This window comes from Anoplopoma fimbria, chromosome 11 (genome assembly GCF_027596085.1).
Source record: "Anoplopoma fimbria isolate UVic2021 breed Golden Eagle Sablefish chromosome 11, Afim_UVic_2022, whole genome shotgun sequence".
NCBI classification, from domain to species: Eukaryota; Metazoa; Chordata; class Actinopteri; order Perciformes; family Anoplopomatidae; genus Anoplopoma; species Anoplopoma fimbria.
This window is the reverse complement of record NC_072459.1, coordinates 18,640,043-18,658,757: the sequence shown is the minus strand read 5'-3', so window position 1 is coordinate 18,658,757 and position 18,715 is coordinate 18,640,043. Positions and strand designations below refer to the sequence as shown.

The 18,715-nt window shown below is 39.8% G+C and overlaps 1 protein-coding gene across 2 annotated transcripts in view; it reads right to left on the bottom strand.

The window, feature by feature from the left end:
- Positions 1–245: 245 nt before the first annotated feature.
- The window catches only part of septin12 (septin 12), a 70,481-nt gene continuing 52,011 nt past the window's right edge, over positions 246–18,715 (bottom strand). For both annotated transcript variants that reach the window (XM_054606830.1, XM_054606831.1), the window contains 8 exons: positions 15,722–15,850; positions 12,470–12,551; positions 10,466–10,603; positions 8,975–9,092; positions 8,661–8,756; positions 7,275–7,371; positions 5,934–5,985; positions 246–4,337 (listed from right to left, as the gene is read on the bottom strand). In XM_054606830.1, coding sequence (XP_054462805.1) covers positions 4,172–4,337; positions 5,934–5,985; positions 7,275–7,371; positions 8,661–8,756; positions 8,975–9,092; positions 10,466–10,603; positions 12,470–12,551; positions 15,722–15,850 — 878 coding nt within the window. In that variant the 3' untranslated portion in view covers positions 246–4,171. The remainder of the gene's footprint in view (positions 4,338–5,933; positions 5,986–7,274; positions 7,372–8,660; positions 8,757–8,974; positions 9,093–10,465; positions 10,604–12,469; positions 12,552–15,721; positions 15,851–18,715) is intronic.

The following is an 18,715-nucleotide window of genomic DNA, read 5'->3' as shown; positions in this document are numbered from 1 at the left end:
TACCCTCTATGTACCCTCCACATATAATAACGTTTGACTACAGCTACATTTAGTTACAAAAGCCTTTGTTGTACAATGACAATAAATGAAACCTTGAACCTTGATAACCTATTTTTTAAGGCCCCTGGTGATCTGGGGCCCCGTAATAGTTACCTAACTTTTAGTTGGTACTACATCTTCAGAGATGGGGCAGTGGGAAAGACAACAGGGTGGCAGTAGGTTTCTCACAATGACTTCACACTGGATTGACAAGGTGACAAGTATTTAATTGTAAATCAAGTGTTAACATGTGTATCATCAATACTATAAAAAACAAAGACATTAATCATACAGAAACTATTAGTACATGCTGAGTATAAAATACAAGGAGGGAGGTTGACACAGAGGATCAGGATACAGAGCAGAGAAACAGGGACTGTCTGACCTGCTGCATGGGATCAGAGTCAAAGGGATTTGGACTGTGGAGGGTTTGGGGTCACTGGGGAGGATTGGTGGCTTCAGAGGGAAAATTACATTTTGAAACCAGTTAGTTCAGCCATTACTTTGAAAAAAGGAAGATGTAGCGACAAAATCATGTGAGACCAGTGCTAAGACTGATTATGTTCAAGTATTCATAATAATTTCCACTATTACTTCACACTGTTTCTGCTAAAATATTACCATGGAGCCTACGCTCACTCAATATTATGCAACAAAGTAACAGAAAGGAGTCTACTCATCTTCATTTATCCATGGAAGGACAGCTGAACATGCTTTACCATCTGAACAATAACCATCGATTAAATCAAATCAGGTGTAATCCTGCTACATGAGTAGCACTCAGACCGTTTTCATGTCACAGTAGAAGAAGTATAGGTGTACCAAATAAAATGAATATGTGCAGTATATGTGGGTTTATTTAGATAAATGATTACATATTACATGTTTTTTTCTCCCCCAGAGAAACTCTCAAGTTCTCTCAAAGGTTATGTCTTGGTCATGATAGCTATCTAGCTGTAAAGTTAATAGGAACAGAATCAAGGTTTGCACAGGCATAAAAGTGAGACCTGAACCCAGTCCACGCCAGCACCTTCAAGACCCAAACTGACTGAACCTGACTGTGCTGCCAAATTTCAGAACCAAACCCAAGACCCAAATCTATATTTGCCTTATTTCATCTAAACTGCCCATTAGCTGCTGGGCTACACTGGTGATGCTGCTTTTCAACGCAGAAACATTTGACTTTGAAACGATCACGCTGTCAAATCACAGTGCAGGAAACGGCTTGTTGCATTGCGACGGGGAAGCAGCAGAAAGTCAAAGCAGTTTAAAAGTGAAGGTGCCAGCAGACAATTTAACTCGACGTCTGTACACAGAAAGATTGAAATCTATTAAAAGGTGCTTTGGAATAGATTTGCTAAAAATTAATTTCATGTTATGTTATGCTGTCCAAACTTTCTTAAATAAATCTGGCTACACTCATGAAAATGCTTTTGAGCTGGCGGTCTGTAAAAGGCCTTAATAAACTGGGTCAAACTGGACTCTAAAAGCTGTCTAAGTCAACATTACACACACGCTGTTGTTAAGCTGCATCCTTCTGTCTCAACGGGCTGTGATGGAGCCATCAAGGAAAATTTTATTTTCATCACACATGATGGCAAAACCAAGGCACAGATGGTCAAACTTCATACCTTTTTCATACAATATAGCTCCAGCTGCTCAGTGGCCACTAGTAGATCACTGGTAGCCTTTATGAATGTACAATGCATAACAGAAAGACATGCTTGAAATCCTTCCTTGAATACAATCTTTAAAAATGTTTTATCTTTGGAGTATCTGCATAATACATGCAGAAACATAGTAACTATGACTTCAGCAAAGGAGGAAGTCAGGTGACTTATTATGGAGAGCGACATAGTTCATGTTAGAAGGACGACGAGGTGGTTGGATGGGACATACAAACAGGACTTTCACCCAGGAGATCGCTGTTCACATTCAGTGTGAAACCAAAAGTAAAATCTTGACTTATTTTACCGTACGTGTTATGTAATGTACGTACTTACTATCGACAACTATCTCAAGTTATGTAATACGTACTTATTTAACCCAAACCACGATCATTTCCCAAACCTAACCAGATAGTTCTGTGCCTTGCCTACAGTTGTTTTGTTTCAATCCACAATGCTAACTTTCACTTTGACAACGTGGTAGGTTCAGTTTGGCCCATCTGAAGCATGAGAATGGTAGAGATAACCACTGATAACGGCCATTGAATCAGCTGATAATATTTAAAATGGGTGATTGCCTACAGCAAAATTCCAATTTTCTAGAGAACACTGATGCTGACCAAACTTAATTAAAGTGAAGTGACAATGAAGACTGTTCTCCCACTAATGTGAATACATTTGTAAATGCACTTTTCCTCCATTTGGCCCTTTCAACTTTTTTTGAACCTCTAGTAATTTACTAGTCAGTACAAAATGTCATATCTGAGCAAACCCAACCACTGCCAGCAGCTTTGCTCAGAGATACAACACACTTCAAACTGTCAATCCGAGAGGCAGTGAAACACTTCTGATACTCTTAAAAGGGTCACATGTAGAGTGGGAAGGCAAATAGTTCAGCCACTTGTCATCTGACCACATTTAAGGCAGAGTATTTCTGTCTGTTCTGAACAGTTAAAAGCATGTCTACACAGACAGAGGCCAGATGTGATTAACTGTACAAACGGGGATTATGGCACCGACGATTATCTTAAACCAGACTTCTCCCACAGTTCAGAGCAGAGGGCCCAGTGCACCCCTACGCCACGGAGGTTTATTATTATCATTATTATAACTGTTGCGTCTCATCCACACAATCCTTTGTTTTCATTAATGCAAGCAGCACAAGCTGTCAAGATGGTTCCTATAATATTTTTTATATTGCTGTGCATTATTGCTATATTTGATGTGTTTAGGCAGGAAGGTTGGATTTAGACATGAGTGACTACTATGCTGGAAGTGCATTTCAAACGTCTTGTACAAAACCATTTTCAAATGTTATATTGGCTGAATTCTAAAAGCATAAATTGGTTTCCCAAGACCAACCACATCAAAAATAATACTTTGAATCTTGCATTGGATCATAATGCAACAGGTGCAGTGCAGTAGCCTCTAACAAAATTAAAATAAAGAATAATAAATCTGTCAAGTCAAAATTGTTGAAATGAAATGGAAATATATACATTATTTCTATTAATGCCCAATGTTTTAATTGGGAACCGGATGCCTAAGCTGCAGTTCTTAGATGGTAACAGGATAAAATCCACTAATAACTCTAGTTTATAATTCAAATGTATTATCCTATCCCTAACCTGATCTTGCTCAGTGAAATGTTAAAAAGAGCCTTGATCATGATCAATGAGCACACCTTCAGCTGGTAGATGTTATGCTGAAGTCAAGTAATAAACAGAAGCCAATTACTTCAAAACATTTTAGTAAAAGAGATGGATGGACATTTTCTTTTTGTTTTGGCACTTAAATGTGGACATTTGTGTTTGTCAAAAACTTTCAACACATAAACGGCATCTTCAATTTTCTACTTTGAATCACATTAGAACACATATGACCTAAGCAAGAATGACACACTGCATTGACAAATATTTGTGGACATCTATAGAAAGTATGAGGACACCCGAACATTTCACTCTGGTTTCGGTCCTTCCACCAGATGTTGGACCTGGCTGCTGGAGGGGATTGATCCCATTCAGACACAAGAGGATTAGTGAGGTCCAACACTGATGTTGGGTGAAAGGAATGGGCTGTCCACATACTTCTGTCCATAAAGAGTACTATTTATATAGCCGATACCAAGATGCTTAGACACCATTGTGATAATTGTATATGTTCCTCTCATTATGCTGCCTGCTCTCCTACTCCCCGTATATGTCACCATCCTTCCAGAAAAATATATATGAGCTCACATATTTCCATATTTGATGCATTTCTTATGTATTGTAACTTGATTTCTCATTTAAAAACAATCCACTAGTTTGTCCCATACTGAAAAAAACAAACGGAAAAACTATAAGAAAAAAAATAAAATTCTCCATCTTGGTTTTTACTTGAGGAAAAAAAATTATAGCTTTCTTTTTTTACATCCCTTAATGTGAGTAGGAGCAGGAGCAGGAAGGAGGAGGCTGATGGAGAGATCAGAGGTGGCTGTCTGATTCACACTTGTCAGCACATCCGTTCTCCAGTGGCCAGGTGGACAGTCCCAGTTCACTGAAGTTCATGTTGCTCTCATTGAGCCGTCGTACACGGTAGGTTTCATAGTGGATGTCGTGTGTTACGTCTTTCAGGTCCTGCAAGTGAGACCTTTGCAAAAAAAAACACAAATACTCATTTCATCAATCTTACTCAGACCAATATGCAATTCTGGAAAGTCCCAATGCCCCAGGGGTCCTTCTTAGCAACTGATACATTTTACATTTATTTTATGTCCAACCAGTCAGGTTGCAGTTTACATCCATGTCTGTCCAAATGTCATCACTTCATTGTTTGACATTTGTATGAAATTGTCAATATAAGCATTGAATTCTCCTAACATTGATTTTTGGCTGAACATGTTTTGTGAGTTCACTGTGACCTTGACCATTGACCAACAATCCAAAACAATTCATCCTTGAGTCTACATGGATGTGGACTACATGGGACGGCTATGAGGTCATGTTACTTTAACCTTTGACCTCCAAAACCTGATCAGTTCATCCTTGAGTTGGGAAGTTTGTGTCAAATTTAAAAACAATTCGAGGTGAATCATCTGGGATTCACCTCGCGCAAAAAACAATTTTCAAACGGTATTAAAGGAGTGTATGTTGAAGTTCATGGGATTTATTTTGTTTTGTTGTTTTGTACACAGTGAGATCACATGATGACATCTGAACCAGATCCATTGCCTAATGAAGATGTTCATGATGAGAAGGCTCTCTATGCTTTCAAGGCTTCTGAATACTATAACTAACTGTATGTACGACGCATCGTCCACCAGCATCTAGAGATGAGACTGCTTCTACTGAAGTGGCCCCCCTCAGAGACGGGGTGAAAAGCTCGCTTTCACAGTTTCCTCCTGACTGCATCCCACTGCCTCTCTCCAACTAAGCTGTGTCTTTTTCTTTGTCGTCTCAACACAATGTTTTGAACGAGGATATTATCATGCACTTGCTGTGGTCTCCTGAGAAAACTGACAGAAGTAGTTGGAAGAATTGCACAAATGTTTGGACACTGCAGACTTACAACACTTGAACTTCAGAGTGGGCATGTGTATAAGTGTGTCGCATAACACCTCAATGACTTTTAAAGAAACTCTAGAGGGAGCAGTATGACATGCAATACAAGGGTCCTTGAAAAAAGGTTTTGCAAATTTATTATAAATTCATGATGATCGTTCCATAGTTTCTCTCCAAAGACAAAAGATCACATTTAAACATCATGATGACCTTTTAGTTCACCTTGGCCTTTTAGTTCACCTACTGAATGGAGCTTGAACAAGTCATGATGTAACTTAATGCATCCTCCATATGTTTACATTGACCGTACATGCAGGACTGTGCTGTACGCTGGCCGCTAACAGCTAAAGCTACTAGATTAGTTATAATGTAGAACTATCAGGGACATTTGCTATCGTCCCCGAAACGACAGGATACTGTTAGTCTGGAGCCATGATCCCTGCTACCTATGGTACCTGGAGTACAGTAGAAAAATTAGGACCGTAACGTTCAAGAACTGAGGTTATTTTGACTGCAAAAAAATGAGCCGGAACATGCTTTTAGCTGCTGTCCTTCAAATGACCCTCATCTAGACCATTGTAGTGGTCCCTTACACATTACACAACAACATTTATGGTTCTTACAAATTACTCTCATATCCCATCTCTTTTATGATGAACTAAGTGTAGCAGCCAGTCAAACTCACCTGATGAGTAGATCTCTCAGGTTGGCAAACTCACAGTGCGCCACGTTTTCAACTGTGGAAAAGAAAAGTTTATTTTACCTTTGACCTTTGAAAGCAGCCATTTACATAGAAGTAGACTCGTTAAAAGATAAGTGTCCTTGTGTCGGACTAATCAGGAGATTTGCATATCTGTATGTTTAAATAAATATTTGGTAGCAATTAAAAAGGTGTTTAAAATGTGATCGTACACAAAGGAAATTATGTCAATGTAGATCTTCTGCTGCGTTATACTGTGACACAGGCCCTTCTTACTACGTTTCTGCTTTCTTTATTGACTTGTTCTTACTTATTATCTCCACCATTTGTGAGTGTGCACCTCTGTGTCTATCCACGTCTAATCTCACTTTTGTCTCATAGAAATATGTGTAACGACCTCTAAGCAGCACATTACATGGTGGTGATGTGTTCAAATTGCATGTCGGTACCACAAAAACAATGCCCATGCCTAGACCTAAGTCTATGTGCTTTTTTAAAGCACATCACCACTGTAGTGATTAATGGTAAATGGATTCTCTTTATATAGCTCCTTCCCAATCTTCCTACTACTCAAAGTGCTTCACACTGCATGTCAACATTCACACACACATTCACACACCGATGGCAGAGTCTGCCATGAAAGGTGCAACCTTCTCATCAAGATCTAATCTAAATGGTCATTTACGCACACACTCACACACAGCACATCCTTTAAGAGCATTTGGAGTTCAGTGTCTTGCTCAAGGACACTTCGACATGCAGTCTGGAGGAGCCGGCAATTGAACCGCAGATCTTCCGATTGGAGGACGACCTGCAGCACAAGCTACCCTACTGTTAACAGGTCGTGGCCGTTTCACATATTACTGTGAAATCCCGTTGGCTGCAGCACACTACATGATATTTCAGAAACACACCTTTAATCACCTGTTCTATCTTGCAATTAACTGCCTGCTGACAGCCCTCTGTCTGGACCAAAATAACATTCTTTACCCCCAAAACAGGGCTAGTGCAAAACAATGAAAAAAGCCAGGATTCTGGGTCCGTGTTCCAGTAAACCCAACCTTTAGTAACCAACCGGCTTTCACATGAAAACAGCATTTTTAAATGGAGATGGCCTGCTGTAGATGTAGTAACATCTAGCATACATGTGAACAGAGGGTTAATATATGATTGGAGGAAATATCACATATTGCTGTCATGGTTAGAGGGAGCTGCTATAGTCATTACAGCCTAGCTGTACATCTGCTTTACAAAATAAGATCACAATCTGTATACAGCTGCATGCATGAAGTAAATGTTAATATGAGGTGCAAAGTGATGCTTTACCTTCAATGATTCCCCACTTTGTTTTACGACCCAACACCTTGTTTCCATTCACCTGGTGCTCCTTGTCTGTTCCCACCACAGCAAAGGGAATACTTTCCTGGACACACAACATGAACACGTCTCAGTCAGGCTCATTCCTTACTTTTGGAAATCACTTTAATTTATAAATGTCAATCCATCCTTCCAGTATCCCTAACCGTTTATCCTATTCAGGGTCACAGGGAGCTGGAGCTGATCCCAGCTGACACAGGGCTGACACATCCACACTAACACTCACACCTACCGGCAATTTAGAGTCATTAATTAACCTCAATAATTAAACCACTTGGACTGTGGGAGAAAAAAACCCATGTTGAAATAATCGTTTTCAGGAATTATGAGCAGCTTGTATATTTGACCTTGATCCCAACCTCCTTCTCATTGAGTGTATCCAAGTTCCCCTCCAAGTACAGTGAACAAGCAGACTAGGGTTTGGGTTAACACTAGTGCTGTATAAACTAAATAAAGGTTTAAAAACTACATTTTGACACAGGGTCTGTCTAAAAGACAGGGCAACAAGATTAGCTGGTGAATTGTAATGAGCAAACCAAATACAATAACACATAAAAAATGCTTCGTTGGTACCTCATGCTGACAAAAAAATAATAAATGTGATTGAACTGTGTGATCTGCTGTCACATAAGATTTTCACTTCTTGATTAAAGCTACTACAGGAGCTTTCATTTTCTGTTGATTTGGCGGCCCTTTGTGGACAAAAGCAGTAGTGTTTCAGAGCATCAGATCCTTTTTGAAAACCTCTCATTTTAGAGCAGCACAGGCTCCCTGGTTCAGTCCTTGTGTTGGTTCTCCTGTGCCTCCCTTACATCCAGCGGGCCCAGTACTACAGCCTTGGCCTCCAGCACAGTGGTCTGAGTGTTGGCTCACAGCGGAGCAGCGAGGAGACGCTGCTGCCGGGTTCTGTGCTCTCCTTTTCACATCATATCTCCAACTGCAGGTCGAAGGCTGCAGTGATGTCGCATCTGGGTCTGTCCATTGTGGACTGGTCTGTGCTGGATCTGGGTCTGTCCACGGTAGACTAGTCTCTGCTGGAGGCCCTGCTGGAGTCTGAGCTGAAGGAGTTTCTGGTGAACTTGCATGATTTCTTCTGATTTTGGACCCGGTAACACCAAGGACAAGCATGAATACTAACTATATAGAATTTGACAATCTTCTCGCTGATTGTCTTCTTTTCCTTATGTTGGTCATATAGAGGCATCAGTTTTAATTTGAGACTGGTAACCAGTTAAAAGATCCTTGTAGTAACGTTCACAAATCTATATCTCGTAGAATGAAGAGTATTGAACGACAATTCTTGCTGTGACTCAATGACAGGAGAGGAGAAATTACCCTGATTCTGTCGTTGATGATGCGTTCTTCGGGATCCTCATCATACTCTTTCTGGGGGTAAACACGAATCCCATTGGCTGCCAAGTCTTGCCTTATCTGTCAAATGTTAAACACAGGTCAGACGGTTCTAATTGATTGGTTTGCACTGAAGGTTACATGTTAAGGCAGGAAATATGTGGGCTGAGCACATGCATGATTTCAGGCAGTGTAGTGAAGATGTGCTGCTTTTTTGTATGATCAGAACACCATTTGAAGGACACCCAAGGGTTCTATAGAAAACCAGCTTTACTTTGTGTGTGCGTGTGTTCCCTCACCCTCTCTTTGAACTCCTGTCTCTCCTCAATGGTGAGTGTGTCGGCTTTGGCGATGACAGGTACGATGCTCACTATCTTCCCCAACCTCTTCATGAACTCAACATCGATGGGGCGTAGCCTGGAAACAAACACAGATCTCTGGTCAGTTTGGACAGTTATGGAGGTCTATGGAACAGTGTAAAAAGGTGCATTAAGTGGACACCATCATTGTCAAAAGCTATTTCCAGCCATGCTAGCATTTAGCCATGAATCTATTGCATTGTCCATCTGTCAAACTGCCTGTCAGACAGTCCACCACTTTGGTCCAGACTTAAATATCTCAACATGAAATTTGTTACAGGCATCCATGGCTCCTAGACAAAGACCCCATGATTTTTCCGCTATGACCAACATGAGGTTTTGTGTGAAATGTCTTTACAACTATTGGATTGGTTGTCATAAATGTTGCCTTAACAACACCTGAGCTATTGACATTTTGAGTAAATGCCAATTTCGAGACTAATTCACAGTGTGGTTATTGGAACCCGATCCCAGGGAGGTGTCCCATTGTTATTAATCTATTTTAAAAATCCCATTGATATTCAGAATTTAATTAATATCAGTAATTTAAATTCACGGTGGAGACGTGAGTGAGAGTTGGAGAGATGAGTGTCGGTGTTGTCACAGTTTGTTGCGTTGGAGTTCAGAAAGTGAAGCTTATTGTTTTCTAAAAGATGTTTATGTCATGGCTGAATATTTAGCTGATTTCAGAACCAGACTTGTTTAGACAGAATAGAAAGCAGACGGGATCAAGAAAAGTATTTTATTTCCATAATGTTGTCAGACACTTCTAACACCAATCTGAGCTGTCAGAGAAACCAACCAGCTCTTTACTGGACGTACATTGATGGTGAGGAGTTTCTCTGAGAGATGACATTACAGCCTGTTTAGTGTCTGTCCTCTGCAGCGTTCTCCCTCCATATAGGGATGAATTAACGTAAACACAGCAATTGCACATGGTAGTCTCCTATGCAGTAATGACACATGGCCAAAAACGTTACCTGGATGTAATTGCTGTTCTGTAAGTATTTGCCACTGTCGCTCTGTATCACTATGTCATTGAACGTATGTGAACACAGTTATTGTGGGGAATGTAATTAAAGCATGAAACAGCCTGATCATGTCCATTACTGTAACTGATAGCTGGTCAACCTTCTCTTTTGGATGTTATTTCACTCATTTGACAATGTCTACAGCTCAATGTCTTTATCTATTTTACATCAAGACCACTTGATGCCATTTAGACTCAAACTGACAGCAAACAGTGTTGACAGATAGCAGAGATGAGAAAAGAAATAACACATTTCACTGGAATGGCCCTTGAATGTTCTAAGTGATGTGATCTAATCATAATTCCACACGTTTTGTGAATGAAACTTGTGACTGAAAGATACTGAAATCAGTCAGGGAGCCTTGTGTTGGTGCAGAAGTATGATGTGAATGCGTTCTGACCTGTGTCCGGTGGCAGGGAGGAAGTAGATGCAGCAGTGGATTCTGCTGTCTGGGATTCTCCTCTTGCGGTTGATATGAAGCTCCTCTCTCAGGTATTTCTCGTACTGCTCGTTGACGTGCTTCACTATGGGTTCCCAGCTGGAAAGAATCGCTGAGTCACTGCAATATTCTGGGTTGGTATTATTCATTATTTTCTTATTGTTAATGACTAAAATGAACAACCTTAATGTTCATATTTTTTCATCACCCCAAGCCTATCAGTTCCTACTGAAGACATTAATCTTTAAAAATATGTAATTCCATTCTAACAAAGGCTTCGTCATTTCCTAAAACAACTGGAAAGTATTTTAAGCAGTGTATTAATACATATCAGTGCTCTTGTGAGTATTTGTGGAGGCAGGATGGTATTTGAGGGATTGAGTCAAATTAAACTACAGTGTGTGTGTGTGTGTGTGTGTGTGTGTGTGTGTGTGTGTGTGTGTGTGTGTGTGTGTGTGTGTGTGTGTGTGTGTGTGTGTGTGTGTGTGTTCATGGTAATGGAGGACCCAGTGGTAGGACGGTAGGGACCCCACCAATAACCAGTATCACTACTGGATTGTCCCTAACAATATTTTTTATTAAAAAACTGCTCTAATACAAATTTGCAAGAAGATCAGATAAACCAAACTGTGGAATTCTACTCTTTCAACTATGGTGCAGTATTGGGGCCAGAAAATGAATCAGATTAAAAAAAACAGAGCAAATGAAATCAGTACGAGACAGGTAGCCCAGTGTCTCTGGGTCTCACTCGCTGATAGACAGCTTTAAAGTCTGTCTCCAGACTCCAAGAAGTTTCCCGCTGAAAAGTTTGAGAAGACAATAAGCCAAACAATGGAGGGATTTACGCCTGATCAGAAGTGTTTCAGTTAGTTTCAGATTTCCACCTCTGATGAGGAGCAGCAAACTGCCGCTTCCTTCCTAAACTCTGACTCGTCCAAACACACTGCTCTGTGCCTGTCAGCTGGTCCGAAGCATATCAGCAGAGCAATAACATCATGCACAGCAGGACGATTTATCTTGACTTATTAGGACTTAATTCAAACTTATTCTCATAATGTTACTTTGTCCTCATATATATATTTCTTTTTTTTCTCGACGTCTGAAGAACACAGACATGTGGGAAATGTTTTCAATGTGTAGAAAAGCTTTGAACATGAGCAGGAATCTTGCAAGTGAATTTTAGTAAAAAGTGTTCAGTGACACAATGAGTATTCAATATGCACTTTATTTTCATATACTTTGGCATTTCAGTTCAGTGTGATCTCTGCTGAGGGAGTTTGTGCAATACAAATCGCTTTTAAAGTAGTTTAGATACAATTTGTCCACTGAGTTTACAATATGTTATGTACGTATTTGACTATCCAGGTGGTACACAGCAAGTTATATTTTCAGCTCTATTTTTCATTTTCAAGAAGCTTTCCTATCGTTAGCTGCTTGCCAATACACAGCCCTAATGACTCTGTTCGGGTTTCTGGAGTTTAGAGCCGACACAGCAACGCGTATCACTCTGCTTATTTTTTTTCTGATTGCACTGACTCAATAATCAAAATTTAAAGAGGTTTTTAAAAAATATCTTTATTCTATACTGCATTTTGCCGATACATATTATCTGAAACTACAATTAAAGCAATTCTAGTGGCACGTGTGGGTCAAGGTAACATGGGTGCTCATGTGCAAACACACTCACAAACAAATCAATACTACTCTATGAGACAAAAATATATATATTTTGCACGTAAAAACCCAACCGACCCTACTGTATCTGCATGTACTGTCATAACTGTGGTTAGTTGGTGCACTGTACTATAAGGCTCAGTCATGTTTGGGTTTCTTCTAGATAAAACCACATTTCCCATTCACTTTGTTGCTTTCTTGTTTGCATTACAGTAACTGAACTCAATTATTCATAAATACTATAGCAGCTAGATGTGGAATGCTTCTCGTCTCCATCCTCCTACAACTCACCAGTTGTCGTTGTTGATTTGGTCTCCAAATCCTGGGGTGTCGATCACTGTCAGCTTCATCTTCACCCCCTTCTCCTCAATCACTGACAGAGAAGAACAGAGGAACAGAGTGCAGTAGTTAGAATTCAGAACATTAAAGTCATTTGAATCAAAAGTAAGACAGATTTCCCATTGAAGAAACACCAAGGAACACACACAGATACTACGGGAAGCTGGTGTGAACCGTCTCTGTCATTTAAACATGTGCTGTTGTGTCTTACACAGATCACATAATATTGTTCAGCAGGATCAGTTGTGTAAAGCATATACTGTGGAACCACAGTGTCATGGTTTCCAATCCATTCTAGGATCCCACAGTGTGTTTGTGATGGCCCTTTAGGAGCACACAGGGATTACCTCTGAGTTGAAGCATGAAAGCACATATCTGGAACTTGATCATTTAGATTTTCACTAACCGGCAAAAAAAGTAACAATTTGTAGCTCAGCCAGTGAACAGACCAGTACAACACTGGTTCAAACAAATTGAACCAGAGATGAAGAACTAACTAGTATTATTTTGTGCTCGAGAAAATACATGTGATTGCTGAACTGCTGGTTATCTTTATTTTTTCTGTAAAGCTGAGTTATGGGTCCAGCTAGAATACTCTAAACCACTGGTTCCCAACCTGGGGGCCAGTGATTCACAGGGGGTCATGAGGCTTTCTTTATTTTTAAGAGTGTAATACAACTGATATACTTTTGGCCTATACCTCAACATTTCATTTATTTACGTGAAGACAACTTAATGAGATAGTTCTTTCTAGTTTGGATTATTATTTAAGATATCAACAGTATAAGGGCATGGTGATGACCTGAACACAAGCTATATTCACAGAGCCTTTACAGTGCCGGGGTGCCCTTCCAGTAGAGAAAACAAGATACAGTACCCTGTAGGACACTGGATTGCAACCTCAGGGCCCCAACCCCTGCTAGGAGCTGCCAAAACTTTAAGGGGGTCGCAAGGCTTTCTTGATTTAAGGGGCGTAAGACAACTTAAAAAAAAGAAAAAAAGTACATTTGGCTTACATCTCAGCATTTTATAAAAAGATTTTTTATTAAATTTTAAGTTATAAACAGGATAATGTCTATATTCATAGAGCCTTCCCTCTCTGTTACCAGCCTCATCCTGCATTAGAGAAGTACACAGTTAAAACACCCAAAGAGCTAATAGGATTTTGGCCAAGGGTCAGGGAGAAGAAAACTCTGAATTTGTCTATTAAGTATTTATTATTATACAAAATTCAACTACAAACAGACAATTGTATCAAAAGTTCCTAAAAACAACAGGAAAACTCATCTCTGATGGGATATTAACAGGAAATAAACTGTTCAAAATGTATCCAAATCGCTTGTTTTACACAAACTTCCTGTAGTTATTGCATTCAGTTTTTAGGTTACAATTCATCATTGTTATGCACTGTAATTTTTTTTGCATTTAATATAATATAAAAAATATTCATAAAATATGTCACTTATTTGTTATGAATAATAATAAAATATATTGTGTCTGTTATTCATTATTAGTGTTAATTCGTTATGTGTTTTGGGGACATGCATTTGAGATAATTAAATAGCTTTTTTTCAGTGAACAGTGAACTTTCTAATGGGCTTTACAGTTGCTGAAGGGGTCACAACTGCTTTTTACTTCCTCAATTCTACTAGATTTATTGACGGTGACGCCAGCATGGCCTCAGACTGAGTTTTGGGAAAGGTGCAGGAGTAACTGCAGAAGTTTAACTCCAGCTATGAAGATTCAGGATTTTTTACAGAACCAGAGCTGGTAGCCAGAGACGATGAGACTGTAAACAACCTCTCACTTTGTTCCTGAACCTGTTGATAGATGTCAAAACTCTGAAATGGATAATTGTCTTCACTAACAAATGGATGAGTATAACCATATACTGTAAAATGAAATGTCAGCTCTCAGAAACACAGACCTGAGATCCAGTTTCATTCTGACTGTGGAGTGGAGGTAGGCCTCACTTCCTTATTGAACATACTCCCTGCACTGTGGTCCAGAGCTATAGAGCTTCCTATTGATCATGGAGAGCTCTTTGACATTTTGACTTTGGCCAACGTTCAGGTCTAGGTTCTGCACTGAACAACACAGCTGCATGTCAGACCCACCCTTTCTCTACTGCACCATCAAGTCACCATTTTCACATGTAATTAGGAAATATCACAACCTATTTCCAGAAAACAACTTGGAACCTTCCCACCATCAAAAGATTACGTTGCCTAGAGCAGGCAGCTCCTGGAAACAGAGCCGCTCTCTGCCTCATACCCTTCTGGTGTCGAGGAGGACAAAGCAAAAACATGAGTCAAACCAAACCTGACCCAAACATTGACCAAACCAAACCTATAGTGGCTGGACTAAATGCTAAATACTCACAACGACAATGCTAAAACTACTGATGTTTAGTAAGTTATCTTAAGTAAGTTAACTGCCATCATCTTAGTTCAGCATGATAGCATGCAAACACTTGCTAATCTACGTTATAATTTGGTAAGAATATACAAGTGCAGTCTGGTTCTCCTGTTGTAATTGATGTGATGTCACCAATGACATTAAGTTTTAGTGTTCATTTCATCCATGAGGACTCCACCAACGTCTCCCACACATATGTCAAAATCTCTTCCAAATAAAAAACTTCAGCATATCATCTTACAGTAAATTACGTTAAATACGTTATTTTACAGATCAGAACATTAAAGGTATTAAATATTAAAGGTATAGTTTGGGTGTTTTGATGTGTGGTTGTATGAGGTACTCCTACATAATCACTGTACTACAGTAGATGGGAGCAATAATTGAGTTCTCACCGAACTGGGAAGCTGCTATGGAGACTATGGAGAAGTAGCTCAAGCTGGGAGGGCTGCTTGGGTCAAGAAGTGAAAGGAAAGGTGATATGAAAGTAGGATGTGAGAGCTATTTCTATCAGGCTTAACGGCTTCACACTAGCCTCAACTAATGTTATTATTGTATAAGGAAGAGCAAGACAGAGAAAACATACTGTAAATACACACACAAACACACCTACCACACTATAAAGCTCTATAAAGCCAAAAAGGTCACGCACCTCCTTGTCTTTAGGAGCTGTAGAATTGTTTTGTTTCAGTGTGTGTGTGTGTGTGTGTGTGTGTGTGTGTGTGTGTGTGTGTGTGTGTGTGTGTGTGTGTGTGTGTGTGTGTGTGTGTGTGTGTGTGGACTCACCGTGGCTGACTGAATGCAGCTTGACTGTTTTGGAGATCTTCTCTTCGTAGTTAGGCGTGCAGGACTTCCGGCTGACTTTGGACTTGAACAGAGTGTTGACCAGCGTGGACTTACCCAAACCGCTCTGACCTGCATACACATAGAACCAATGCTTTTAACCATTCAAACCAAGTGTGTGTAAGAGTGTGTTGTATTTAAAGTTCTTTCAATACCGATACCATTGTGGGGAATTCCTCTGATACAGCCTAAAACGTTGGATCTGATATCAGCCAGTACACAAGTCTACACCGATCTGATATCACATGATCATATCATTTATAAGCTCATTCAGGCTACACAGGAAAACCAACACCAACACGTGTCCAATGATGTCCATGTATTCTGCCTGAACAGTACTGAGCATGTGCAGCTCTCAACAAAGATGAGACAGAAGAAGAAACAAGTATTGCAATATAATAAAATTGATGATGGAAATAGCTAAGGAGTCTTCTTTCTCATCTCTGTGGAGAGTTACTCGTGTAGTGCTGATGGTAGGTGCTAGTGGAGAGTGTAACATTAGCCAGAGCTAGCAAAATGTCAGGAACAATATTTTACACTGGAAATTCCCAGCAGTAAAATAGTGGCTTGAATAACTCTGGCAGGCTTTAATTTCAATGGGTGACACTAATGTTGCAAATATAATAATATAATAATAGTAATAATAATAATACAGATATATATATTTTTGGAAGACACTGGTATTGGATTGGTACTACTGCCTGATACGCAAGTTCAGATAATTGAAAAGGTATCGGAAGGAGAGCTGAGAACAGCTCTGGTTGTGTTTATTTCTGCAATGCAAACTCTACCAACTATCGGGTCAATGTTGGATTAATATGAGAGATACAACTCAACTCAAATCCACTCAAATGGTTCAACACACAGACAAAACCAGCCTCATGTCATGACTGGCAGCAAGACTTCATAAGCAGTATATGTGTTGTTTGTGTGTCACATTATTGTCACATGCAGGTATACTGGGAATGCTGTCTGTTAGTGTGTCCGTATATTTTAAACTAGAAGGCCTTTTTTTTACAAAACTATTTTTTGATTCAAGTGACGATGTCATAGCAGAGATGGCAGACATCCACTGGTTACCTGCACAAGCATGAGACCAGTGAGGCTTCAGCAAATATAAATGTTTTTGTGAAGCAGTGAACATCCGACTGGATAAATTAGATGCGGATTATACTGCAGGAGGTTTGTGAGAGCTTGTAAATCAATGTTTTCATTTCGTTTTTTTGTTAAATGGCTGTACCTGGACCGTGGACGTGCATCCTGCTACGGCCCTGCTGACACCGACTGCTACCACCATTATTATTATTACTAGTCACATTACTATTACTATTACCTGTACCATTAAGCATTTTAGCTTTACTTCCACCCTGAAGCCCTTTTGCTTTCTCGTTCTGCAGGTTTCCATGAATCGTTGTGGTACCTGGACCGTAGTCGTGCCTCCTGCTGTGAGCCGACTGACACCCACTGCTACTTCCATTATTATTATTAATCACATTACTATCCCTATTTTCATGGCTATAATTCTACTGTAATAATTGCTGCTGTTATTATAAGTAGTCTTATTATATGAATCATTTATGTCATATACATTGAATGTGTTGTATCTCTGTTATGCTGCTCATTCTGTACACATGACATCTATTGCATTCTGTCCATCCTGGGAGAAGGATCCCTCCTCTGTCGTTCTCCCATAGGTTTCTTCCTCTTTTCTCCCTGTTAAAGGGTTTTTTTTAGGGGAGTTTTTCCTGTGCCGATGTGAGGGAAGGACAGAGGATGTCGCATGTGCACAGATTGTAAAGCCCTCTGAGGCAAATTTGTAATTTGTGATTCTGGGCTATACAAAATAAACTGAATTGAATTGAATTAAATGAGGTCCCCATTAACTTTAATTCATCAAGACCTTTCTCCATCTTTTGATCCTTTAAAAACAAAGCTCTCTTCAAGAATTCAAGGTAACATGAGGTGAGTCATTGATAACAACGGTCATTTGGGGGTGAAGTATTCCTTTAAGAGAATCACTTGAAGCGACCTCCTCTCTAAGGTGTAAAAACTAAAATTAAATATTAATTATTAAGGGGCAACTTCCTGTTTTCAATCAAACAGCAGGGGAAGTGTATATCAACTGTCCGTGCGTGTGCGTGTGTGTGTGTGTGTTAATGTGTGGCAGGAAAGAGCACACAGATCAAATTCTCCAAACCACTTCCCCTCACAGAATGACACTTACTCCGCCCACACTATCACACTCTGTATGATGTGTGCTAAGGTCTGGCACCTGGTTTATATGTTTAAAGTTGGACGCCCAGAAACGTCTCAAACAAAGTCAAACTGGCCAATCCAGACAGAGGAGCGGGTCTCTGCAGATACCAACAGTCCCACTCTTTTAGTGGGTCAGAAGTGATCATTGATTCTATTTGTGTGAGCCTGATGTCGACTCATCAGAGAAGGGACCTACATAGCCTACAATGGAACTCTGAGGTGAACAGACTGAAAAGGGAATACTTTACTAATTTAACCTATCTACCCGTGACACAAATATTCTGTGACCGAATGTCGATGAGTCTGAGAACTGTGATATATTAATTTCTATATGAAATACACATAACTATAAACTATTTTCTGCCATGGCTTGATAACAGCTACTTGTTTCTTTTCCTCAACCAACTGCTATTGCTTAAATATAATAAGCAATACTTCACATTCATTGCTACCTCCACCTTTCAGAGTTTCCAGGAGCACATTAAAGCAGAGTTCTCTCAGCTACACACACTTTAATCTTCACTGGGACTCGCATGTCTGAATGGCTGACATTGTTTATGTCCACATGGATATTATGAGAGCATTCCCTTTCCAACCATTGGACAGAGACAACAAGAGGACCTGAGTAGATTTTTAGGTTTTCATCTACCACCAGTTCATAAACACAAACAGAAACATCTC